The sequence below is a fragment of the Thunnus maccoyii genome, chromosome 2 (genome assembly GCF_910596095.1).
Source record: "Thunnus maccoyii chromosome 2, fThuMac1.1, whole genome shotgun sequence".
Taxonomy (NCBI): Eukaryota; Metazoa; Chordata; class Actinopteri; order Scombriformes; family Scombridae; genus Thunnus; species Thunnus maccoyii.
In genome coordinates, this window is record NC_056534.1 from 3,370,857 (window position 1) to 3,398,004 (window position 27,148).

General features: G+C 39.9%; 3 protein-coding genes across 3 annotated transcripts; 1 reads left to right on the forward strand and 2 right to left on the reverse strand.

Annotated features, from left to right (window-relative positions):
- Positions 1-3,314: 3,314 nt before the first annotated feature.
- LOC121880595 (E3 ubiquitin-protein ligase TRIM21-like) lies at positions 3,315-10,750 on the reverse strand. The gene is made up of 3 exons (XM_042387923.1): positions 10,723-10,750; positions 9,855-9,894; positions 3,315-4,921 (listed from the first exon to the last, which is right to left on the reverse strand). Exons 2-3 carry the CDS (start codon positions 9,883-9,885, stop codon positions 3,315-3,317), a joined length of 1,638 nt encoding a protein of 545 aa, XP_042243857.1. The 5' UTR covers positions 9,886-9,894; positions 10,723-10,750.
- Positions 8,047-9,812, reverse strand: LOC121880723 (E3 ubiquitin-protein ligase TRIM21-like). Its single transcript, XM_042388201.1, has one exon. It carries the CDS (start codon positions 9,667-9,669, stop codon positions 8,242-8,244), a length of 1,428 nt encoding a protein of 475 aa, XP_042244135.1. The 5' UTR covers positions 9,670-9,812; the 3' UTR covers positions 8,047-8,241.
- A 1,797-nt stretch (positions 10,751-12,547) lies between the features above and the next one.
- On the forward strand, positions 12,548-25,585 carry LOC121880692 (SERTA domain-containing protein 2-like). Its single transcript, XM_042388139.1, has 2 exons — positions 12,548-12,802; positions 23,576-25,585. Exon 2 carries the CDS (start codon positions 23,580-23,582, stop codon positions 24,579-24,581), a length of 1,002 nt encoding a protein of 333 aa, XP_042244073.1. The 5' UTR covers positions 12,548-12,802; positions 23,576-23,579; the 3' UTR covers positions 24,582-25,585.
- The last annotated feature ends 1,563 nt before the right edge of the window (positions 25,586-27,148 follow it).

Genomic DNA, 27,148 nt, shown 5'->3' on the forward strand with positions numbered 1-27,148 from the left:
AGCTCTGCTGTCACTCTGATAAACTTAAAGTTTCATTTCTGGAGAGTGATGTTGCAGCTGTCTTTCCAGTATTGCTCCTCCTCTTACTGTAACTCTGAGTGTCTGATTTACAGGATTATTATTAAATATCATGGAGTAAAGGTGAGACTGTACCTGACAGGTGGGAGGAGTAAGACATGAAAAGTTGTTGCTTCGCTTAATTATGTGTGTTGAAAGTTTGAGGTTTTTCACAAGGTGATCAAAAAAACAAACAAACCCTGATTCATGTAACTATTAACTTATTTTTCTCTTTATCTTGAACTGAGCCCAACAAATGTAGTCTGGTCAAAGTTGCTGTTAAATCAACAGTTATGGAGCGCCCTGGCAGTGCACGCCACATACGTAACCACAACATTGCAGGTTCGATTCCAGCCAGGGGCCTGTTTTGCATGTCATACCCATCTCTCTTCCCTTGTTTCTAGTCTGTCACTTCACTATCCTCTATCCAATAAAGGGCCAAAAAAAATCTTAAGGAAAAAAATCAACAGTCCTTTCAAAAACACATTTTTAACTTCTACAAACCTTTTCCAGTTTCCTTCACCAAACACAAAACAAGGTGTAAGACAGTTAACAACTCCTTCATGCGATACAATATCTATACTTTGCTTTAATTAATTCATTCTTCATGAGATGTTTAAACATATCAAAGTATGACTGCAAGAATGATGCCAGGCTCCAACAACAGGTTGGAAGGCGGAAAACTGGCAAAGCAAAGAATGACAAGAATCCTCAAGACACAACATCCATTGTACATAGTGTGAAAGAAAAGAAAGACAATTTATTTACAAAGGTTTGATTATTCATTGTATGATTACTGGAATATAAAAATAGGTAAATAACACAGAACTGAAACGTCATTTTGATAAGAGTCATTATGAAATAAAAATCATCAAATTTTCTTTCTGAGTAAAACTGAAGTTTTGTGTTAAAACCTGCTGAAACACAGTAAACGTTTCTTCTGTACTCACCAGTGTTTGCAAAGATTCTGACAGGGTGTTGAGAAAGATCTTTAAACTCAGGTAAAGTTTTCTAAAGACAGAAACACAGAGACGTGTCTCCACTGCAGCTTTGTGTCAGACTGACAAACTTTCAGTTTAATCTGAAGAGTCTGATGTTGAACCTATCTTGTATTTCCAGTTCTCCCTCATCTCATACTCCAGCTCTTTTGTTTAGACATGGTTAGTGATGGTGTGATAGTGATATGTATTTGGCACAAGATGAAATTAATCTTTCAGGAGACGTGTTCTTCTATCTGCTTTTCTTTTGTAGTTGGAGTCTGTTGCAGCTAATTGATCAATGACGTCAGTCCCACATGTAAGAATATACCTCATGTTCAGAGGGAAACAACAGTCCTTTTACAGTCCTCCACAGCTCTGCAACAATCTCACTGTCAGTCTGATGTTCAGCTCACTGTTTGTGCTGTAATGTTTTAAACTTTTCATGTAATTTTTGTTTTTTCTTCTTTCCTATAGTTGTCGCTGAATGAGATGAGGAAGTTGAGAGGTGTGTAACAAACTGTCCTCCCTCTGATGTTTGCTGCCATACAAACCTTTGCTGGACACATGGAGGGAAACATTTACAATTTGTACAAACCTCAGTAACTCTGAGACAAAGATTCAAATCACTGCTACAAACAGTTTAGAGTAGTTTCCAGTGTTCCAGGTACTGTAGTTAAGTACAGTCTTGAGGTACTTGTACTTAACTTGAGTATTTCCATGTGATGCTACTTTATACTTCCACTCCACTACATTTCAGAGGGAAATATTGCACTTTCTACCAGGGGTGTGCCTGAATACAAATACATTATTCGGCAAAGCACAAATAGTGGGTTCTTTACAAACATTTACTTTGTACAAATATTTTAAAAATTATTTGTTTGAGGGAAGAAAAAAAAAACATGTAAAATACCAGCGTGCAGGTCTGTTACATCACTATCTCAGTCGCTCTCCTCTGCTCTGCTGTTACATCTATTAGCAGGTCTCAACAAGGGGAGTCACATCCACCTGCTACATGACGCACATTTCCGTATTTGGACATCACTCCCAGAGTTGGGGGTGTTCCCCAGAGATAAAGCTGAACTACTGACACATGGGAAGTGCTGCCAAGGGACTCTCCATAACCTGTTGTTCTAAACTTAAAAGCGTAATCAAAACAAAAACAGGATTTTTAAGCCTCTTTCCACTTTTATTCAAATACAAATACAAATACAAATACTGGGTTCTCTGCACATCCCTACTTTCTAATCCACTACATTTATTTAACAGCTTTAGTTACTTTTCAAATGAAGATTTGACACAATGGATAATATAACAAGCTTTTAAAATACAACACATTGGTAAAGATGAAACCAGTGGATTATCGTGCATATGATAATAAACTTCTCGAATCTTGAATCATGAAGATGCTTAAACATATCAAAGTATGACTGTAAGAATGATGTCAGGCTCCAACAAACGGTTGGAAAGCAGAAAACTGGCAAAGCAAAGAATGACAAGAATCCTCAAGAGACAACACACATCATACGTAGTGTGAAAGAAAAGATAGACAATTTATTTACAGAAGTTTTGATTATTCATTGTATGATTACTGGACTATAAAGATAAGCAGTTTAGAATTCCACAGAACTGAAATATCATTTTAATAAGAGTCATTAAGAAGTAGGAGTATGCATGCACATCCAAACCGAAGCGGGCAGGTGTTGGGCTGTTGGAAACAGCTTGCACACCGCAGGGCACTTACAATTTATTGCACCAAGGTGACGTTTCGAGCACACCTGCTATGATGCCATCTTAAATATATACAGTACATACCGCTGCCATGCGCCAGCAATTAAGACTTGAATCTGCACCTGCGCCATATTGCAGGAAAAAGGGCCCCATGTAGACACATTTCCCTGAAATTCAGTCTGACATATTTGGTATCTTTGCAAACTTTGGGATGTTCACTAGATTTTAAAGCTCTGTGTGAACAGAGTTTTTCCTCACATGTGTTTGTCATGATAAATCCATCACCGGTGAAGAGGTTAATGAATCAATAGTGGAGTGACACTGAAGCAGTAAAAAGACAAGTTTAAGGTAATTATAATTACCTTAAACTTGTAAATTATAAATCATAAAAGAATGACTGCATAAATCATATCCTGATGAAAACAAGTTTATGCTGCACATTACTGCTGAATATGTACTTTTGTTACCATGAATTACAGTGAATCTTTTCATTTATAATTGATCAGTTTATCAGTTTGGTCTCTAATCCATCAGCATCCTGGTATTGACTCAGGCAGTTTGATTGACAGGACAGATGATCAGAGGGGCGCAGTTTTTACCACCATCATTGGTACACGGACTGAAGTATGGGTAGAGTTTCTCATTGAAGGAGCAGCCAGTAAAGGAGTAGATAAGAGCTGCAGCATCTACGTCATAAAAGGAGACCAGACCCTCCTCATGATCCACAAACACCCCCACCTTCTGAGGCTGAGACTTCAGAGAGAGACGGACTGAGGAGTCATCATGAGCTATGTAATCATATCTCAACCATATAGTCCAGTAACCATCCTCAGGGCTCAGTGTGATTAGTCCCTTCCTGTTGATGGACTCTCTGGCCACTCCTAAAGTCCATTTAGTCTTCTCTTTAACCTGAACCTCAAAGTAAAATCTGCCTGAAGAGAAACTCTGCTTTCCTAACACACAGGGATTTATAGAAAATCTCTCTGGGTTGTCTGGGAGATTTTTCTTTACCAGATCACCATGATTTACTTGTTTTCCATCATCAGACAGGATGAGATGAGGATGTGCTGTATCAGGATCAAGAGTCACATCCACTGCATACTGCTGGACCCTCTTCAGCTCAGCCTCAAACAACTTCTTCATCTCTTTACTGAGCGTCTCCTCCAGCTGAGTCACAGCTCTCACCACAGTCCCCTCATATGATGGACGGACGCTGACCTCTGTCCAGTCTTTGGTGGGTGGAGCAGCTTTCAGGGACGGGAAGTTTTGGAGGAGGTGGAGGTGGTCTTCAGAGCATGAGAGCTGCTTCACCTCAGAGCTTCTCTTCATCAGCTCAGAGATTTCCTGTTCCAGCTCTTTGATGAAGTCTTCAGCCTGTTTCTCTGTCGTTCTTTGCTTCTCTTCAATCGTCTCAATGAGCTCATTCAGGCTTCTCTCAACAGACTCCTTCAGAGTGATGAAGACCTGAACACCTTCTGCTTTCTCTCTGTCTGCATCTTCCTTACTGAGGTCAACTGAGTGTTTGATCTCTTGAATCTTCAGTCGTCTCTTCTGGATCATCTGCTGAATTTCAGCCTCTGTCTTCCCCAGCTCTGCCTTCTTTCCTTCATATTCTTCTTTCAGAGGAACAACATCATGTGTCTTGTGGTCTAAAACAGAGCAGAGCATGCAGACAGATGTCTGGTCGGTCTTACAGAACAGCTCCAGAGGTTTATTGTGCTTCATACACATCCTGTCTTCCAGGTTCTCCACAGGGTCCATCAGCTGATGTCTTTTCAGACGTGAAGCTGTCAGATGAGGCTCCAGGTGAGTCTCACAGTAGGAGATCAGACACACCAGACAGGACTTCAGGGCCTTCAGTTTGGTTCCAGTACAGACGTCACAGGGAACTTCTCCTGGTTTGGCAGCTTGTTGCTCTGAGCTGCTGCTGCTGGCTTTCTGTTGAGCTTCCTGTCTGAACTGAGCAACAAGCTCAGTGAGCAATGTGTTAACCTTCAGGTCAGGTCTTATGTTGAAAACCTCTTTACACACGGGACACTGGGAAGGGACATTAACATTCCAGTGCTCAGTGATACAGTTTTTGCAGAAGTTGTGTCCACATGATGTGGTGACTGGATCAGTGAACACATCCAGACAGATGCAGCACAGAAACTGATCTTCAGATCGCAGACAGCTGACAGCAGACATATCTACATATGTAGTGTGAAAGGAAAGGAAGACATTTTTCTGTGTAAAAGCAACTTGAGTTATATTGTAACCAATATTCACAAGTGTCAATATGAAATTAAAAGTGGAACTTCCTGTCTGCTGTGTTAAAGCTGGTTGTTGAAACATTAAATATGATCAGTTGTACTCACCAGTGTTTGGCAGAGACTCTGCTGTGTTGCTGAGTAAAACTTGATCAACTCAGTGTAATTGTTTTTAGAAAGAAGTGGAGAGACTTGACTGCAGCTCTGCTTTCTTGCTGACACATTTTTAGTTTCATTTCTGTAGAGTGTCGTTGCAGTTCTCTAATCTTTCCAGTCAGGGGCGGAGCTAGACTCTCAGCACAGAGGGGATGGAGCATTCTTAAAGGGTCCTTCTGATAAAGTCATTTTAAAATTCACAACTGTAAAATAGCCAATATATCCTATCCTATCCATAAACACAAGTTGTCACTTATTGAACAAGCAAGCCTATGTCTAAGAAAACATACAGTGAAGCCACTTTGAGACAAGCAAAAAAAAGAAAAAAAAAGAAAACAGGCCTCCAGTCACATACAAATGTTTCAGCACCAAGGCGCTCTACGTTCATTGATTGACAAACAGTTCATCACCACCACCGATAGACAGTGACAGGCCAGGTGCACTGTCTCAGTACCGTGTCCTAACCATGGAGTTAAACAACACATTAATCTGACATTCTGACTGATTTCTTCATAACCAAAATTTAAGTTAATAAAGACTAATTATGGATGTTTCACTCATAAATTGTTGTCCCAGCTCTATCCTCCATAGAGCAAAATAATCTGAACAGGTTAACGAACTTTGTACATATCACGGTCCCTTTTAAAACTTCATCCTCCTCTCCTTCATGGTGGCAAACAAATAGCTCTTAGTTCTTTATCTGGCAAGTTTCATTCCCCATAAACATAAATAAAGTATATCTCATATTTTGGCTAAGGTTTTCAGCAAAGTTAGAGTCAACTTTGAATCACTGCCTCTGCGGTCTTCACTTCCCACGGAGTCAACAAGCAGAAATATGAACAGCGCCAATCTGCCATTGCAACCCACATTGTGGTCGGTGGTGGGATTATACCCATAGTGATAAGAATTACCATAGAGAATGAATAGAACAAGTTAAGAGAGTTAAGCTCTACTATTCCTGCTTTGCTGCCTCGTTGGGTCGTGTGCTATGTCCACAATGGGGCCCCTACTGAGCATGGGCCCTGGAGCCCCCCCCCCTACTGAGCATGGGCCCTGGAGCCCCCCCCCCCCCCCCCCCCCCCTCCCGCCCTTGCGGTTGTTCAGTTTATGTTTCCAGTTCTGCTCCTCCTCTTACTGCATCTCTGTTTGTGAGATTTTGTTTCCTCCTTCTGATTTACAGCATTGTTGTGAAATACCATGGGGTGAAGGTGATACTGTACCTAACAGGTGGGACGGGTGAGACGTGAAAAGGTGTTGCTTAGCTTAATTATGTCTGTTTTAAGTTTGAGGTTTTTCACAAGGTGATCCAAAAAAAGAAACACAACCTGTTTTAGATTTAAAGTGAAAGTTTTGGGCAGCCAGTTTTTACTGCTGAGCTTTTCATGTAACTATTAACCTATTTTAGTCTATTATTTGATCTGTGTTCAACAAATGTAGTCTAGTCGAAGTTGCTGTTAAATCAACAGTTATGGAGCGCCCTGGTAGTGCGACATACGTAACCACAACATCGCTGGTTCGATTCCAGCCAGGGGCCTGTTTTGCATGTCGTACCCATCTCTCTTCCCTTGTTTCTTGTCTGTCACTTCACTATCCTCTATCCAATAAAGGGCCAAAAAAAATCTTAAGAAAGAAAATCAACAGTTCTTTCAAAAACACATTTTTAACTTCTACAAACTTTTTCCAGTTTCCTTCACCAAACACAAAATGAGGTGCAAGACAGTTAACAACTCCTTCATGCAGATACAATATCTTTATTTTGCTTTAATTAATTAATTCTTCATGAGATGTTTAAACATATCAAAGTATGACTGCAAGAATGATGTCAGGCTCCAACAACAGGTTGGAAGGTGGAAAACTGGCAAAGCAAAGAATGACAAGAATCCTCAAGACACAACATCCATTGTACATAGTGTGAAAGAAAAGAAAGACAATTTATTTACAGAAGTTTTGTTTATTCATTGTATGATTACTGGAATATAGACATAAGCAATTTTGAATTACACAAAACTGAAATTTCATTTTGATAAGAATCATTCAGAAATAAAAATCATAAAATGTCTTTTTGAGTAAAACTGAAGTTTTGTGTTAAAACCTGCTAAAACAATTTCATGTAATTCTTGTATTTTCTTCTTTCCTATAGTTGTTGCTGAATGAGATGAGGAAGTTGAGAGGTGTGTAACAAACTGTCCTCCCTCTGATGTTTGCTGCTATACAAACCTTTGCTGGACACATGGAGGGAAACATTTACAATTTGTACAAACCTCAGTAACTCTGAGACAAAGATTCAAATAAAACACTGCTACAAACAGTTTAGAGTACTTTCCAGTGGTGGAAAGTAACTAAGTACATTTACTCAAGTACTGTACTTAAGTATAATTTTAAAGTACTTTACTTGAGTATTTCCATGTGATGCTACTTTCTACATTTCAGAGGGAAATATTGTACTTTCTACTCCACTACATTTATTTGACAGCTTTAGTTACTTTTCAGATGAAGATTTGACACAATGGATAATATAACAAGCTTTTAAAATACAACACATTGTTAAAGATGAAACCAGTGGTTTCCAACCTTTTTGTCTTTTGACGTCTTACAAAAAGCAGTGTGTAGTCGGGGTCACATTTCACATGTCTATGAGTTGTTAACAGCTCCACCAAATAGTGATTTTTCCCTCTAAACTTCTCACATGCTTTCATTTCAATAAATGTTCAAATGATCCAATATTTCAGCAAAAATCAAAGATTAGAGAAAAAGTCCAAAAACTGAAAACAGATTTGTGTATCAGAACTTTGTTTTTTCTTCTTTCCTCTCCCATTAATCATCTCACCACCCCTCAGATTTATCTGCTGACCCTTTGGAGGGGCCCGACCCCTAGGTTGGGAACCACTGGACTAAACTAGCTAACTGTATATCAAGTAGTTCACCTCACAGGCAGGTGCATAGGAGATAAAGCAATGGGTCACTTGTGGTAAATTTATTAAACATTATTTATATAATAGGTCATTAATAAATTAATATTATTAAAGCTCAAGTAAATTTTGGCTCTAATCCATCAGCATCCTGATATTGACTCAGGCAGTTTGATTGACAGGACAGATGATCAGAGGGGCGGAGTTTTTACCACCATCATTAATACAGGGACTGAAGTATGGGTAGAGTTTCTCAGTGAAGGAGCAGCCAGTAAAGGAGTAGATAAGAGCTGCAGCATCTATGTCATAAAAGGAGACCAGACCCTCCTCATAATCCACAAACACCCCCACCTTCTGAGGCTGAGACTTCAGAGAGAGATGGACTGGAGGGTCAGCAAGAGCTTTGTACTCGTTTCCATTTCTCAACCATATTGTCCAGAAACCATTATGAGGCTGCAGTGGGATATTTTCTTTCCTGTTGATTGACTCTCTGACCACTCCTAAATCCCATTTAGTCTTCCCTTGAACCTGAACCTCAAAGTAAAATCTGCCTGAAGAGAAACTCTGCTTTCCTAACACACAGGGATTTATAGAAAATCTCTCTGGGTTGTCTGGGAGATTCTTCTTCACATCACCATGATTTACTTGTTTCTCATCATCAGACAGGATGAGTTCAGGATGTGCTGTATCAGGATCAAGAGTCACATCCACTGCATACTGCTGGACCCTCTTCAGCCCAACCTCAAACAGCTTCTTCACCTCTTTACTGAGCGTCTCCTCCAGCTGAGTCACAGCTCTCACCACAGTCCCCTCATATGATGGTGGACGGACACTGACCTCTGTCCAGTCTTTGGTGGGTGGAGCAGCTTTCAGGGACAGGATGTTTTGGAGGAGGTGGAGGTGGTCTTCAGAGCGTGAGAGCTGCTGCACCTCAGAGTTTCTCTTCATCAGCTCAGAGATTTCCTGTTCCAGCTCTTTGATGAAGTCTTCAGCCTGTTTCTCTGTCGTTCTTTGCTTCTCTTCAATCGTCTCAATGAGCTCATTCAGGCTTCTCTCAACAGACTCCTTCAGAGCGATGAAGACCTGAACACCTTCTGCTTTCTCTCTGTTTGCATCTTCCTTACTGAGGTCAACTGAGTGTTTGATCTCTTGAATCTTCAGTCGTCTCTTCTGGATCATCTGCTGAATTTCAGCCTCTGTCTTCTCCAGCTCTGCCTTCTTTCCTTCATATTCTTCTTTCAGAGGAACAAACTCATGTGTCTTGTGGTCTAAAACAGAGCAGAGCATGCAGACACATGTCTGGTCGGTCTTACAGAACAGCTCCAGAGGTTTATCGTGCTTCATACACATCCTGTCTTCCAGGTTCTCCACAGGGTTGATCAGCTGATGTCTTTTCAGACCTGACATTGTCAGATGAGGCTCCAGGTGAGTCTCACAGTAGGAGGTCAGACACACCAGACAGGACTTCAGGGCCTTCAGTTTGGTTCCAGTACAGACGTCACAGGGAACTTCTCCTGGTTTGGCAGCTTGTTGCTCTGAGCTGCTGCTGCTGGCTTTCTGTTGAGCTTCCTGTCTGAACTGAGAAACCATCTCAGAGAGCAATTTGTTGACCCCCAAGTCAGGTCTTATGTTGAAAACCTCTTTACAGATGGGACACAGGTACTGGTCATTACGGTTCCAGTGTTCAGTGATGCAGTTTTTACAGAAGTTGTGTCCACATGGTGTGGTGACTGGATCAGTGAACACATCCAGACAGATGGAGCACAGAAACTGATCTTCAGATAGCAGACAGCTGGCAGCAGACATATCTACACACTGAGAGGAAAGAAAAGGAAGACATTTTTTATTCTATTTGTTTAAAAAGAGAGATGATTGGTTACTGTTCAATTATAGTGTGTGATATTATGTAGAATAATTTAGAATCAAACATGGCGTGTTTCAATAGGGATAGAGATACTTTCATCAAATCAAGCCGTGAGCAACCTTAACCATTTAAGACAAGCTGGCAAATGTAGATAATTTTCTACAGTGTTGCACAACCAGGTTAAAGGCCTTGTTCACCTTTAATGTTGGATGTGAGCTGGTTTACACAAACACAGTAAGAGACTGTCATCTGCAGCTCTTTATCTAACAGCTCATTGTGGCTGTTTCTGCTTGTATTATTCTTCCATACAATCTTTAAAATGAACCACTGACAATATAACACAGAATATGTCCATATCTTGTTGTATAGAAGAATAATTATTGAAGAATAGCACAGTTTATTTCCTCCAGCTGCTCCACAATAAAAGCCTCCTTCTGGTTCACTGGTGAAAAGCTTTTAATGTGAAACAGCTACAGGAAATAGAATGCAGTGTGTCTGTAGGAAGTGATCAGTAAATAGTAATAAGACCAGGAAGGTTGGAGTGAAGCTGAACTCCAGACCACAGAGATTCAGTTACAAGTTACAAAAGTCCTGAGAACTGACACAGAGAGACTGTTTAAAAAACAATTAAAGTTGTTTCACTGAATCTTTGTAAAAACATCTTTAGTTATATTGTCACTAATTTCACAAGTGTCAGCATGAAATGAAAAGAGTGGAACTTCCTGTCTGCTGTGTTAAAGCTGGTTGTTGAAACATTAAATATGATCAGTTGTACTCACCAGTGTTTGGCAGAGACTCTGCTGTGTTGTTGAGAAAGACTTGATGAACTCAGTTTAATTTTTATTTGGACAGAAGTGGAGAGACTCGACTGCAGCTCTGCTGTCGCTCTGACAAACTTATAGTTTCATTTCTGCAGAGTGACGTTGCAGCTCTCTTATCTTTCCAGTTCTGTTCCTCCTCTTACTGCAGCTCTATTTGGGAGATGTTTTATGTTTCTGATTTACAGCATTATTGTGAAATATCATGGAGCAAAGGTGATACTGTACCTGACAGGTGGGAGGAGTACGACATGTGAAAAGGTGTTGCTTAACTTAATTATGTGTGTATAAAGAGTTTTTTTTTTCATAGGTGATCAATAAATAAATAAATAAATACATAAAAATACACCTTAGATTTAAAGTGAAAGTAAAAGTTTTGGACAGCCAAGTCCTGAACTGTACAGGCAGCCAGTTTTCACTGCTGAGGTTTTTAAGTAACTTTTAACTTCTTTTTCTCTTTTCCTTGAACTGAGTCCAACAAATGTCGTCTGGTCAAAGTTGCGGTTAAATCAACAGTTATTTCAAAAACACATTTTTAACTTCTACAAATGTTCCCTCACCAAACACAAAACGATGTGAAAGACGGTTAACAACAAAAAAAAGAAGATTTTTTTTCGACCTCATGCAGATACAATTTCTATATTTTGCTTTAATTAATTAATTATTCATAATATTCTTAAACATATCAAAGTATTTCCGCAAGAATGATGCCAGGCTCCAACAACAGGTTGGAAGGCGGAAAATGACAAGAATCCTCAAGAGACAACATCTATTGTACGTAGTGTGAAAAAAAGAAAGACAATTTATTTACAGAAGTTTTGATTATTCATCGTATGATTACTGGAATATAAAGATGAGCAATTTAGAATTGCACAGAACTGAAATGTCGTTTTGATAAGATTAATTCTGTGATAAAAATCATTTTTTCAAATTTTCTTTCTGAGTAAAGCTGAAGTTTTATGATAAAACCTTTTAAAAACACAGTAAACGTTTCTTCTGTACTCACCCAGTGTTCGTAAAATAACATTTCAGAATCAGAAACAGAATCAGAAAAACTTTATTGATCCCCGTAGTGAAATTGCTTTATTACAATTGCTCAACATACAATTAGGAAATAGGAAGTCAATAAGTAAAAACTCCTATAAAAATAAATAGTAATACTAATAAATACACATTAAGAGGATATAAAAACGTACAAATGCAAATGTACAAAAAGTAATGTGTGAGATAGAATCACAGTATGGACAAAAGTGCAAAAATGGAAACGTGCCAAGTCAATGAACAGTAATTTAACAGTAAATTAATCGTAATGTGCAAAGGTAAAGAAAACGAGCAGGAGCAACTGCAACAGGCACTTATGTTTACATGATAAATCTTTGTTACAACAGCCAAATTCCATATCCATTTTAGTAAAATTACAGGTGAGAAACGATGCGTTATTGCCTTTAGCAAAGATATTAAACATTACATTTATTCAATTCAACACTCTCTAAAACAAAAAGCAATTAAAACTGTAACAGCTTGTACTGTTATATTTTTTTATATAGATCTTCATCCTCCCAACATTAAACTAAATCTATAAATAAAATGTACTTTTTTATTATGGGTACCCGCGGCGCAGTCACTGTCTGCGCATGCGTACAGAAGTTCTTTTAGTTTGAAACCTGTAACCGGAAACGCTGTTAGTGCCATCTTCTCGCTGTCTTTTCGCTCGTGCCTCGGTGACACTTCTCCTCCTCCTGCTGCTGCTGCTGCCCCTCCTCCTCCTCCTCCTCCTCCTCCTCCTCCTCCTCCTCCTCCTCCTCTCCGCTTCGCCATTGTGTGTGAAGCTCGGTGGGAGCTGAGGTCGAGGCGGCCGCGGGGACGACGGCGGAGTTCAGACAAACAAACAAACAAACAAACGAAACGAACGAACGGACTAACGGCTCGTTTCTCCTCCATGTTCTTCCTCCTCCTGACCGTCCGCCGCTCCGCTCCGGGCCTCACCGGTCACCGACGACACCCAATGCAGCAGAGGAGACCCTGGATGGGACTACATGTGGTGAGTGACACACCAGCAGCCACAACCGACACCTTTAAATACCCAGAACATAGTTTTTTATTTATCTCACCGAGCACCGGGGCGGTTTTCCGGCTAACTGCCCGCACAGTCTGTTTTTATTGCAACTTAACGGAGAAAAATGAAAGCTGTGTTACTAATAATTACACTAAGTTCACCTCTCAGCACACCTTTATCCACACCGGAGCTGCTTTATAATCAGAAACAGAAAGATTATTATATAGAAACAAAATTAGAAATAATCCTCCGCCCCCCCGGTCCTGTGTGCAGGCTTTGGCTGGGTGAGGGTGCCTGGTGGTCGGGCAGGTGGCCGAGAGCAGCCGGTGGCCTGGAGGTCCCGGAGGGTCTTGCAAACCAGCTGCTGCTCTGACAGCTTTGTAACTGGGAACGCTGGTTCACCCGCAGTAGTTTATGCAAACTTTAGTCTTCTTATCTTAAAACTGAGCACGATTGTGATAATATCTTTTTAAAGACACAATATAATTGTATTAGTTGATGATAGGTGATCAATAGCGAGTTTATAGTGATTTTTTTTCGCTGTTTGTCCTCTTTGGTGAAACTGGAAATTACCGTTAAATGTCCCCATGTGAGTTTGTGGTTTGTGTGTGATACTCAGCAACAGAGATACTTTAATGTAATTAGAATATATATATTTTATGTCAGTAACATCAAAAGAAACAATAACATTGCTGTCAGACACCGTTGCATCTTTACAAACATGAATTCTTGAGTAGCTGTAAATATTTTGTGTATGATTATCCATAAATATACCAAAGCATAATAAAGGGTGAAATGATGTTTAAAGAAGACATAAAGTTATGAGAGTCAAACCAACTGCAATATTTATTATTTCAACAAACATATCATCTTATTGTAATTTGTACTTGTACTTTGTATTTCCTGTATTCATTGCTGGTAGTTTCCAGGAATGATTAATATAATTTGTTACTAATGATGGAAAAAAATAGAGGTAATATTCAGTTAGTACACTTCTGATTAATTCTAATCAATCCATGATCTAAACTAGAAAGTCTTTTAATCAGCTGAAAATGAAAAAATAAGCAAGTTGTATTTTAACATACAGTTAAGACTGAAGTTTCTAATGATTAAATAATAACAATTATTTTCATTATCAACAAATCTGTCAATTCTTATCTCGATTGACTGATTAGTTCCAGAAAATGTCAGAAAATGGTGAAAAATGTCGATGACTGATTCCCAGAATGATGCAACATAAAATGTCTTGTTTTATCCAACAAGACAAAGATATTTAAAAAGTTTACCGTCACAGACGACTTAAGAAACCAGAAAATATTCACATTTAAGAAGCTGGAACCAGAAAATAACTCAAAACGACTATTTGATTATCAAAACAGTCAGTAAATAATAATCGGTTGAGCTCTATAAACTAAACTCAAAAAACTTTTGTCTGTATTTGTCTTGAATTAGCGCTAAAATACGTCGTCCTTTCCACAAAACCTCTATGAAAATTCTTAGAAAATTACAGACCTGTAAAATAAAGTTGAACCCAACTAATATATTCATCATTTTTCTTTCAATTAATAGTTTTTGTTGTCTGTTAACGGTCAAAAAATAATGTTAAAACCACTTAATCATCATCATCTTTCTCTTCAGCTGACATTTTAACAATGATCACACTTGGATTGACACTTCAACTCCTTTCACTTCTCGTGTTTTCACCTTTTTTTTAAACAACAACAAAACAAACTTCACTTCAGACACTTGGACTGACGTTGTTTATGTTTGAACTGCCGCTAACTTCTTTCAGCTGATGATTACAGCTCAGTTTATCACGACGCTTCAGCTCCTTTCACTTTCACTCCACTCGGCGCGTACGCTTCATTCATTCACTGCTAAACTGAGACTTCGACTTCTCTCAGTATTTGTGTTCAAGCTGCCGCTGCGAAGCACACAAACGTTTTCTTGTCTTTTTTTTAAATTAGCTTTACTGAAATATTTCAAAGCAGCTGCACAAAAGCGTATTTTTTTACTTTTTATAACTTTCAAACCAACTTTTCCTTCACATCTCCCGTCCCACACAGTCACGGTTTAACATAAAAACAAAAGTAAACAATAATAATAATAAATAACATGTAAATCAATACATAGTGGTTTACAAATGGCAGTGACGTTAAAGCAGAGAAGAGAGACAAAAAAGATCAATAAAATGATGATAAAATAATAAATAAATAAATTCTCTGAATATCAGTTAAAAAACAAACCCAAACTTCAAAAACCTTCCAGTTTGAGAAGCTGGAAATGTTTACTTGTTTACCTCCATAAATAATTAACTGATCAATTTTCCAATAATAAATTCAGTTTACGGGCGCATTAAAGATATCTGAGTGTGTAAATCTTTATCACAAACACTATAAATAAGGCGAGTTTATTTGTTTCACTGATTTCAATAACAAGAGAAATTGAAAGCGTTTTATATAATGAATTAAAAACATTAAAATGACAATTAAAAGTTAAAAACAGAGACCTAAATACAAGATAACAGACTAGAAATCCAGTTACAGTTCAGTAATAAAGGAAATAAAAACGAGCTTCCTAAAGAGCTTCATGTTCAAGATTGTTGAAGTAATTCAAAGAAAGAAGAAGTAAAGTTTAAAAAGTGTAAAAAGCTGCTGTCAGACATGCAGAGAGGTGTGTTTTCCATGAAGGCTGCGTGTTAAAATCAAGTGTCCTGAGTTTTTGTTTACTCTGGCTGCGCTGCCGGTGACACAGATTGGCAGCTGAGGGGTCAAAGGTCAGCGTGCAGTATGTTTCTTGGTGTCGGGCCGAGGTTTAAAGAGAAGAATGTGGTGGAGCGGCGGCGGCAGCAGCAGGCGGAGTCACGGAGAGTCTGAGCAGACTGACAGACTCTGCTCTCAGTACAATCAGCACTCTGTGTGTATTATTATGTAAGGCCTCGACATTGGACTCACACACACACACACACACACACACACACACACACACACTCTGAGGGTCAACACCGCGACGAAGACACAGTCGAAGATGAAGTGCAGCTGTGTTACTTCTTTCTTACGTTCATTTTGTCCCAAGCGACTCACAATAAGCACATTCAGACCAGAAGAGCTGGAAAAATGGGAGTGTTTTCCTTTTTTAAGGAGTCATATCATGCTTTTTCTGCTTTTTCTGCTTTTTCTGCTTTTCTGTTATTTATATACTGTTATGATGTCCGATATCTGCGGTAAACTAACTGCAGCTAACAATTATCAATTAATCTGCTGATTAGTATCTTGATTCATTGTTTTGTCTATAAAATGTCAGGAAAAAAGCACAACTTCAACACAAAACCTGAGTAAACATTTTGAAAAGTGTTCGATTTAATTAAACTGAGAAGAAGCTATTGCTAACGGCTAAGCTAAAGCAGCTAGCAGATCTGATTAGCATGTAAACAACTGTGGGATTAGCAAGAAAGTTTTAGCAGAACTAGTGTTAGTTTAAATGTGCAGCTGGTAATTAGCTGCTTTAATGAAGAAAATAGCAAAATGAACGAGGTTGAGAGCAACAGAAACGCTAGCAGCAACAGAAATGAGACGATGCGTTCACTGTTAACTTGTTTCTGCAGGTTGTATTGTGATTGTCTTCATTTGTATAATTAGTTTAAATTTAAATGCTTACGTTATTGTTTGTTACTGGACGTGTAACCAACTTTGTGCTGTATCACACTTCATTTTTCTATTAAGATATTTATTTTGTTGAGGAAACAGGACTGAAAAAGGATTTGACTTCATGATGTTGAGGAAAGATTTTATCATTTTGATTGTTTTGAATGTTCTGGCTCAGATTAGTGAAATGTTTGGCCAACATTTAACTATTTAGTTTCTTCAACTTTCACTCTGGAGCAAAAATCAGCCTTTAAACTTTGAAAGAATCTGGAATATTAAAGATTAATAGATTATCAAAACAGTTGATTCATTTTCAGACGGCAGTGTTTGTTTATCTTTTTGGAATAATTTTGTCATTTTTTTCCTGTTTTGGTTCATTTTTGTAGGTGTCAGTTGAACTTAGATGATTTAGTTTTCACTATCTTCTCTAACAATAACAGCTTTGTCGCAGCCTACTGCTTTTTGTAAACCTCAGATAAGGAAACATTTAATTTCCCAACGACAGTAAACGAAAGCCGGAAAGTTCGGTGACACAAGCAAAACAAGACTGACAGACTGATGACTCGCGCTGTCTGGAAGATGAAGGAAGCAGACGGCTGCTATCAAAAATTTCAGTTTAAAAGGAGACTGAAATGATGCAAATGTTTTTTGTTTGCGTTTCATTTTAAAGCTGCGGGTACTGTACATGATGAGTCACACACACATACACACACAGCGGGGGGAATATCCTGCAGTGAGTTGAGGAAGCAGCAGTAAACACACACACACACACACACAGCGATTCCTTTTCTGTGAATAAAGTCCACCTTCACTTCCTGAAGTTTCCCTTTAAACACTCAGATCAACAGTTATCAGCAGCAGCAATGAGGAACAAACTCACACACATAAAAACACAAAACCTTCCACACAAAGTTAGAGAAAGTTCAGATTTTTGTGCAATCAGAAATGAGACACTGGAAAGTCAGATTTTTATAGATTACGGGTTGACTCACTGCTGTAAATTTAAACAGAAGCAGGTCAGTCAGCGGCGACGTGTTGCTGCACGTCAGGCGGAGCAGCGCGTGGGCGGTTTGGTAGATAAACATCATCTTTTTAAGAAACCACAGCAGCTCGTTTCTGCAAATATCTCCGTCCACATTAAAAACTCCTACCGGGCATGTGCAGGAGGAAGTCAGACAGGAAAAAAAAACCAGCGAAGAAGAAACAGCTGCAGCTTCCTGACGTTCAGTTTATTGCAGCAGAACAGTTCGAGCGGGGAAAGACGTTAAACAAGCTGTCGGAGGAGACAACAAAAAGAGAACGACGCTCGCTTTATCGTTGCGCTTCTTCGTCCGCTTCCGATGAAACGCCGCAACCGCTGCCACCATCTGATCTGACGACGATACGCTCTGTTATTTGGCGGGAGAAAAATGACTGTTTAGTTTGGTCGCAGGGCCAAAACGGAGAAAGAAAAAGATGCGAATTTAGCCGGTTTAGTGTGGACGTGGTCTGAAACATCAAATCTGGTCCACAGGTTACAATAAATAAACACTAAAGTCTGTGACTGACTGATGAAGTTACGTCATTGGTCGGCCGAACGCTCTCTAGCTAGCGTTTCGTACGTGGTGCCGCCATATTCTGGGTTTTTACTGGGTCTTGTTTGAAAACTCTCCAGAGTGGAAACACTTGAAGATTGTCGGTCTCTTGCTGTCACGTTGTTCAAGCAAAATTAAGCTTTTTTTTCCCGAATTGTTTTCCCGCCGTTTGGTGTTTAAGACACAAACCGTACTTCCTCCTCAGTGTGACTTTAACTTACAGAGGATCATCATCATCATCATCGGAGCTCATTTTCAGGTCGTGAACATTCATTCTCAGCCAACAAAAAGCCGATTAGACGTCTTTGAGATGTCATTATTTTAGCCTTTAGGATTCTTATTCGATAAATGACGTCATTGAACATGTCACAGCTAATGTAGCGGCTAGCATCTACGCTACTTTTTGACTAAAAATAACCTTTTTGTGTATATTGTAATAACTTGATTTTCATGATTTAGATAGTTGACACATGATGCAAAACAAAGATTAGAATGACTGGAATGAATTTTATAGAAGAAGCTTTAAATCCTCACATTTATCTTTAAAAAAAAAAAAAAAACAACTAAAATGGTCCAATTATTGTTTTCAGTTATCAAAATAGTTGAGGATTAATTTCCTGTAATTGGACTAATGGTTGCAGCTCTGATAGTATCGCTGTTTATGTTGGAAAAAAATCAGGCCCTGCAGCTCTGCAGCAGCAGGCGCAGTGCAGGATCAGCTCCTGCACACTCTGCACTGCAGGACTGTTTCTAAAAAAAAAAAAAAAAGAAGAAGAAGAGGAAGAAAGGAAAGAAGGAAGGCGGTCGGTCCTGCTGGCCGTCCTCAGGATGACTAAACACTGAATCCTGCTGAGCAAGAGAAAATTCCTGTGAAGGAACAGCTGCTGCTCATTGAAACAACTGCACACAGTGTGACAGTGACACGCTGACCTCTTTATGTTAACACCCAACAGCAGCGGCAGCAGCAGCAGCAGCGGGGACGCCGTCACGTCACTCACACGTCACACGTTTGAGTCCAAGTGTCCAAACTGTGTGTCTTTTTAGATGTGAGCTCACACCTGCAAAGATTGTCTTCTTTTCTTTTGATCCCAAACACAGTATTTGTGTCATTTCGGCTCAAACTTACAAACAAGTCAGAGCTTGAAAACCGAAGTCACATGACTCTGGACTCGCTGGTCGTCCTGCCAGCAGAGAAGAGTTGAATCTCAAACATGTCACAGGTTAGTTGTCAGAAGACTTGAAGGTGTGTCAGAGGTTTTATTTGATGCCTCCAGAGTTTAAATGGCCAACATATAAGATTTGTAAAGAGCTGCAGTGTTCACAAAATACCTCGTCTTCATATCGCAAATCTAATTGTTAAGCTATTAAATCCAAAACGCACCCAAACGTTTTCCAGAAACAGAGCGAAAAGAGAGAGAATATTGGACTTAGATTCACCAGGTGGACAGAAACACGACTCCACATGAATGATAATGTTGCTGCTGGATGTGGAAATAAGCAAACTTAAAAGCTGATGATATGTCAGCTGATCAGTTATTGCGGGTTTGTAAACGAGGGAACGGCAGGTAGCTGAGGTCTGTGGTCATGTGTGCTGAGGCTTCACTCTGTTCTGTGAGAGCAGGCAGAGCTGCTGTAACACAACACCAGCTCTGATCGTTTACTCAATGGAAAGGTATGCGAGTCCACACACACACACACACACACACACACACACCTGCCTCCTCTTAGCCTCACAAAACTCTCAGATCTTCTTTTCCACAAATGCAGCTTTTTCTGAAACTATTTTTGGATTTTTACTTCATCTTCAGACAGGAGGGAGGAGGAGGAGGAGGAGGAGGAGGGTGAAATATTTGAACGTCAGCCAGCTGATCCAACTTTAAAGGGGACATATTATGCTTTTCGTGTTTTCTGTCATTGATATATTGTTCTGTCAGATGCGTTCTGCACATTTCCAGCTCTACTGGAATATCTTTGCATGATTTGCAGTTAAAAACTCCTTATTTATCTTCTACTGGTCCTTTATGCAGCCCCTCAGTGCAGCCTCTGTCTGTAAACAGGCTGTTTTAGCCCCGCCTCCTGATGAGCCCACTCTGTTCTGATTGGTCAGCTTTCAGGAAGCTACGTAAACAAACTATAGTAGCAGGATTTCACTTCTCTTTCTCATCTTTACTCCAAAGGTCAACTTCCACAAATGATATGGGAGGATTTCCCCCCCCTCCCCCCATCTGTCTGTCACCATGTCTGTCACCCTTCACCTCTTCACCTCGTCCTCTCCGGGTGTCGGAGCAGATGGCCCCTCTGAGGGGCCCCGCATGGCTCAGAGTATCGAGGAGGACAGAGAGCTGATGAATAATCATGTATAAGAAGTGTGTGTGTGTGTGTGTGTGTTTGTAATTCAGCCACTATCAGCGCTTTCACCCAATGAATCGAGAGGTCACAGGTTCAAATCCCAACAATCCCCTTCCCCCAAACACAGCAGCTGTCTGTGTCACGCCTACGCTCACCATCAACCAAAGTAGTAACGATAATAACACTGCCGCTGCAACTAACAGCTGTTTTTAATGTCAAATTATCTGCTGATCTTTTTTTTTTTTATTAATCACTTGGTCAATAAAACATCAGGAAAACGGTGCCGATCACAACAACAACCTTATTCTGTCAAGCCAACAGGTCAAACTAGAGCTGCTAAGATTTAGACAATTAATTGGCAACTTTTTTTGATAATTGATTAATTGTTTTGAGTCCATTTTGAAGAAAAATTCAAAATTCTTTGAAATATGTTTCTGGTTTCTGTAGTCTCTCTGACAGTAAACTGAAATCTTTGTGTTGTGGTCAAAACACGACATTTGAGGACGTCATCTCGGAAACAATGATTACGTTTACATGCTCAAAATATTCTGTTTGTTTTTCTTATTCTCAGAGTTTCCATAATATCAAACTAATTAAATTGTTCTAAACATAGTAAAAGTTAACATGGGTTAGACAAGTCAAGAGTTTACACATTTAGTAGCATTTTCTAACGTGCATTTAAAAAGAGAGGAGCTGTTTAACTTCTCCTAAAAATTTACAGCTTCAGAGTTGGTGAGCTGAGCAGGAGGAAGGTTGTTCATGTCTCCTTGACATCCTTATGCCTTCAGGTCAAAGATCAGACAGACTGTTTTGGCCAAAAGGATTCATACTGTTTTTGAACGTATTAAACTTTTCTTCTCTTCCTGGTTCACACATTACAAACACAAAATCCAGTCCATATGCAGAGACAGGAAGGATTTTAGAGAAATATTTCATTAAGAAAATGTAAGAGCAGCCACACAAGAGTCTTATATTGTTGATGGGGAACCAGATTATTGTGAGAGTGCAGCCATGTTGATTTTTGGTTTCTACACATGCATGTAGGTGAGTTTACTGCCATGTGTGTTCTGTCATTAAATCAGCTGGAAGAAGTCATCATCACGCTGTATGTTATACCACATTCTGTATTTACTGTTATCAGAGAAGAAAACGTGTTTAACAGAAGGCAACTATTGTAATAATTGAATAACTGTTTAAGTCAATTTTTAAGCAAATATGCCAAAAACTTTGATTCTAAAATGTGATAATTTTTTGCTTTTCTTTGTCACACATGACAGTAAACTGTGACTCTTTATCTTCTCTCTATTGTTTTTCTGTCTTTTATCTTTACTCTTATCTAACTTGATCTTAATTTTATCTTATTTTTATTTCATTTGAACCTTTTTCAACTGACATTTTATAGAGTAAACTATTAACGGAGAGTTTTAGGAGAATAATTATTAGTTGCAGCTCTAATTAAAATCACTGTAGTTAACTTTCTTCTCACAAAATAAAAGAGAAATATCGTGTCATGGATCTTTATAGAAATGCACAGTGAAGGAATGTGTGTGTGTGTGTGTGTGTGTGTGTGTGTGTGTGTGTGTGTATGTGTGTGTGTGTGTTTGGTCTTCTGGGCGGAAGTCACCTGTTTCCTGTGTTTTGTTGTTCAAGAAGTCAGAAGGTTTTGGACTCCCACCCAGTCAGCCGACTGCCGCTCACATGTGAGCAGGTCAGCTGACTGTCAACACACACACACACACACACACACACACACACACACACACACGTTTCTCATCACAGTTTATGAGGAAGCCACTCGGCTTCCAGTAAACCAGACGTGGACTCGTCCAGCTTTACATGTTATCAGTCATGTAACGTGTAACTTTTACTTTCATTTACTTTCCAGTATTTCTCAGCATCTCGGGTGTTTTTTTCGGTTCTTTCACCTTCACACTCTGAAGAGTTTCCCCTGCAGATTAGGGGGTTTCAAACCTGTGACTTTGTTGTCACAAGACTGTGAGTCTGTGATCTTTTACGTGACTCCAAACATTCTCTGTCATCTTTCGTTTTCTGTCTGCAGAGTTTCGTTCTGACTGACACTTCACATCTTTCAGTTCTGCGGTTTGACATTTAGCTTCCTGAGGTTTTGTTTCTGGCAGGTGTTGGTCCTGTTGGTCACATTCATATTATCATTGTTCACCAAAATAAAAAAGGAGATAAGTTTGAAGTGTTTTTTCACAGTTTACAATAATCCTCAGAGTGTTTCCTGTAATAGAAAGCAAAGAGCACAATATGAAACATGTAACTGCAGATAGTGTGTAATAATCAGTTTAGATGAAAGGTGGTTGTGAACGGATCGTTCAGACATTCATGTTCCCCAGAGGATGAATCCTACTGGTTTTGATGATCCTCTGACTTTTCCTCTGGCGCCACCATGACACGATGACATGTCAGCTCTTTATTGAAATATCTCAACAACTATTGGATGAATGGTTGCAAACTTTGGTTCACACGTTCATGTTCCCCTGAAGATGTAAAACTTTGATCCTTTATTTTAGCGTCATCATCTGCTCCAAATGTTTTGTCCATCAAATACCTGCAAAACTAATGAGATTCCCATCAGCCTCAGCTGTTTAGTGCTCTTAGCAAATGTTAGCATGCTAACAAGCTTAACCAACCCAGTAAACATTATACCCGCTAAACAGACAAATAATTGTAACTCAAGGTCAACTCACGAGCTTTTTACAGAGCTTTCAACCACATCTTAATGGATTACTGTATAGTTTATAGTGATTTTTTTCTTTAAACCACTTTTTCTGAGGTCAAGAATGAACTTTGAAGCTCAGTTTTCACCCAGTTTTAATATTCAGTATTAATACTATTAATCACCAACTGTTTTGATAATTGGTTTTGATCATTTTGAGTCATTTTTCCAAGACAAAAATGTCCGAATTTGTGAATATTTTCTGGTTTCTTTAGTCTTCTATGACAGTTAACTGAATATCTTTGAGTTGTGGACAAAACAAGATATTTGAGGACGTCATCTTGGGTTTTGGGAAACATTTTTCACCCATTTCTGATATTTTATGGACCAAACAACTAATCGATTAATCAAGATAATAATCGACAGATCAATCAAATCTGACTGTTTATCTGTTTCTCTCAGTAAAAACTGTCTGACGTCTTTACGTGTTTCTGTCTCTCTTCCACAGATTTATGTTGGGTAACGGGGTGAAGCGGAAACTGGACGAGGATGAGGACAGTTTGGAGGAAGACAGACGTCCTCTGGGCGTCGGCGGCGTGTCGCAGGCGTCCTACACTCTGCAGCGTCAGACCGTCCTCAACATGTCCCTCATGAAGCTGTACGGACCGCGGATGGGCGCCGACCTCAACCTGCAGCGCCGAGTCCTCATCAACAACATCATTCGCCGCATCCACGATGATTTCAGGCAGGAAGGAGGGGTCGGCGCGCTCTTCTTCTCTGCCGCACCGCCTGCCGCCGCCGCCCTCGAGGACGTCGGCTACCGGCAACCTCCGCCGCCTTCGTCCTCCTTCAGCATCCTCTCGTCCTCGCTGTCGGCGCTGGACTCCTGCCTGACTCCCGCCTCGCTGCTGGAGGAGGACCTTCCGATGTTCTTCACCCTGCCGCCCTCCTCCTCCGCCGCCCATCACCACCACCTGCACCACTCCCCGAGGCCGCCGCCGCCGCCCTCAGCGTCACTTAAAGACAGCTTCTCCACGGCCCTGGAGGAGATCGAGGAGCTGTGTCCTTCCTCTTCGTCTTTATCGTCGTCATCCTTGGGCCTGCAGTCATCACCTCCGGCTCGGGTTCTTTTCGACGTCGTCATGAAGGAGGAGGGGCGGGGCTTTCAGGACGTGGAGGGCAGGTTGGAGAAACCTCCTCCACCTCCTCCTCTTCCTCTTCCTCTTCCTCCCAGCACCACAGACACCTCGCCGTCCTCAACGGGCGCCTTCCTGACTGACTTCGCCCTGGACGACGTCCTTTTCACAGACATTGACACATCCATGTACGACCTCGGCCCCTGTCCACCGCCGCTGGGAGCGCCGCCGACCAAGATTGCCCCCGTCGTGATGGCGGACGACCTTGTGCGGTCGATGTCCGGGTACGGTGCGGCGGGGGCCGGCACTCAGAACCAGCCTTTTAAAATGGACCTGGCTGAGCTGGACCACATCATGGAGGTGCTGGTGGGCAGCTGAGGACACATTTTATTACTTTCTGTTCATTTTGTACAGTTTTAAAGTTACTTCACACTGACCTTAACTCTGGAGGATTTAAGCTGCTGCGTGTAGAGTTTTAACATCGACAGGAGGTCGTTCTTCTTCTGAAGGTTTGACGTTGAGAATTAGGAGATGGCAGGTGGTTGAAGGAGTGAACTTCAACCTGTTTATACCAATATTTTTCTTTTACGTTTAAAAAAAAAAAGGATAAAGGCCCAGTCACACCAGAAAGTCTCTTTCCTGGAGCGGTTTATACTCCAACAGAAGAAGTTAAATACAAGTAGATGATGCAACAAAGCTGACCGGCTACGATGGCGTCCTCCATTTTGGACTCTTTGGTTCACACTGTGAAGACGGCAGAAATTAGCGTTTTGCAGATTTACTCGCCCTTGTGAGCAAATCCACTAATTATTGCGATTTCATTGAAATGAACTGAATTAACCACAAACTTCTGCTGGTTTTAAATGCTGGTGTGACTGGACCTTTAACGTGTGTGAGGCAGAGGCGACCAATTATCTATTTATAGTAATTATAACTATAAAGCAAAGATATATTGATGTGTCAAAATGATACGCACAGCAGCTTCAATGGCTGAGTCAAAGGACGGGGTTCACAATTTCTCAGGCAGTCAGCAGCCCAAATGAACAAAGAACATTTGAAGAGGAACTTTTAATATCCAGTGTGAACAAGAGGAATGATTACGGCGAGGAAAACCTCTCTCATTGTTCATTTGTACACCTGACTGCTGTTTTTAAGACACACCTGAAAAAATTGTGAACCGTCCTTTTTAAGGATTTGGAAGCACATCATCACACTTTGCTACATTATGAAGATCCAGCATGTGAATAACGTTCTTACAACAGTGGAACAACAACCAACAGAAGCACAGTCTTTGTCTTCCAGGGAAACTCCAGGTTGAATCAGGCCAGTGTGAAGTACCGTCCAGTTTTCTATCGCTGTCCGAGAATTGTAAGAAAACAAAAATCCGGGTTAGGGTTAGACTTTTCTACTGTCTGCATGTTTTTCTAAATGAGAAAAAAAAAATCTCAAACACATTTATGAAAACAAAACAATTCAGTGCCTTTTTAAACCTCTTTTATCACAAGGTCACATTTTGCTGTTGCTCATCATCACCCAGTGATATGAACGCTAAAGGAAGAGTCAGTCCAGAATGATTTTACATACAGTTTGCTAATTACATGACATTCATCATTTACAGAACCTGATATGCAATATGGATTTCATTTTGTCAACAAAGAATGTGAAACCACACCGACTACGCCACTGTAGCTGGTACCATTTTGTCGCTGTTGCTGGGTAGTTTTAGCTGCACAAGAGAAACAATCTGATTGGTTAAATTAAACCTCAATGGGGGTGGAGCCAATGAACAAAACAATTCAAGCTCATTTATGGCATTCATCATGTTGTAAGATTAGCATCTATCTGCACCATCACCTGTGGCGGGTTTTAACTTCAAAGGGCTAACAAGCTACAAAGAACTTGTAGAAAACTGACCAGTTTTACCTCTAACGTTCCCGGCAGAAGGTGCTCAAAGTGCAATAAGCGCAAAATAATTTATTTTGACATAAACTGTATGTTTGTAGCTACTAGCCACACCAGCCGCTCTCAGGACATTTCTGTGTTTTCAAACTTCCAAACACATTTTTAGAGGTTCAGTTAGTAAGTTTTAGCAGATCATGAATAATAGGTGCTAGCTAGCCTCTGTGCTAGCTTGTATTTTGGTTGAAAATGACAGAGAAGATATTCCAAAACTGCAAAAATATCAGGATAAGAAATATTCAGAAGAATGAACACAGTTCATGGAGCTCCAGTAACCCACAGAAATGTTTCATGAGTTCACCGCTGCAGGCTGGAGAGTTTGACTTTAGGATTAGACAGCTGAAGCTTTTTGCTAGCAGGTATTAACTAGCATAGATAATTTAATAACAGGTTCCTTTTTTAGTTAGAATCATTAAAACTATACTTAAACATTTTGGGAAAAATGTTTATTTACTTTCACGTCTGTGTGTGAAGTACATAGCTAGATGTGATTAGCCTAGCTTAGCATAGACTAGACTGGAAGCAGGGGGAAACAGCTAGCATGGCTTTGTCCGAAGCTCAAAAATACACCTACCATCAATACTAAAGCCAAGCTCATTAATTAGTTTCATCTGTACACAAACAGAAATGTAAAAAAACAACAATTTGCAGATTTGGGAGGTGTTATGTGCTGGAAACGTTTTCTTTAAGCTTCATCGTATCATTTTTAGAAGAGCTTCAGTCTAATTGTGGTTTGTAGAGCTGCAGCTAACGATTATTTTCATTATCGATTAATCTGTCGATTATTTTCTTGATTAATCGATTAGTTGTTTGGTCCATAAAATGTCAGAAAATGGTGACAGATGTCGATCAGTGTTTCCCAAAACCCAAGACGACATCCTCAAATGTCTTGTTTTGTCCACAACACAAAGATATTCAGTTTACTGTCATCAAGGACTAAAGAAACCAGATAATATTCACATTTAAGAAGCTGGAATCAAAGAACT

Coding starts and splice junctions, on each gene's coding strand:
- LOC121880692 (XM_042388139.1), top strand. CDS start 23,580: ATGTTGGGTAACGGGGTGAAGCGGAAACTGGACGAGGATGAGGACAGT.
- LOC121880723 (XM_042388201.1), bottom strand. CDS start 9,669: ATGGTTTCTCAGTTCAGACAGGAAGCTCAACAGAAAGCCAGCAGCAGC.
- LOC121880595 (XM_042387923.1), bottom strand. CDS start 9,885: ATGTCTGCTGCCAGCTGTCTGCTATCTGAAG. Junction 4,922..9,854: donor CAGCTGTCTGCTATCTGAAG/ATCAGTTTCTGT, acceptor TGCGATCTGAAG/ATCAGTTTCTGTGCTGCATC.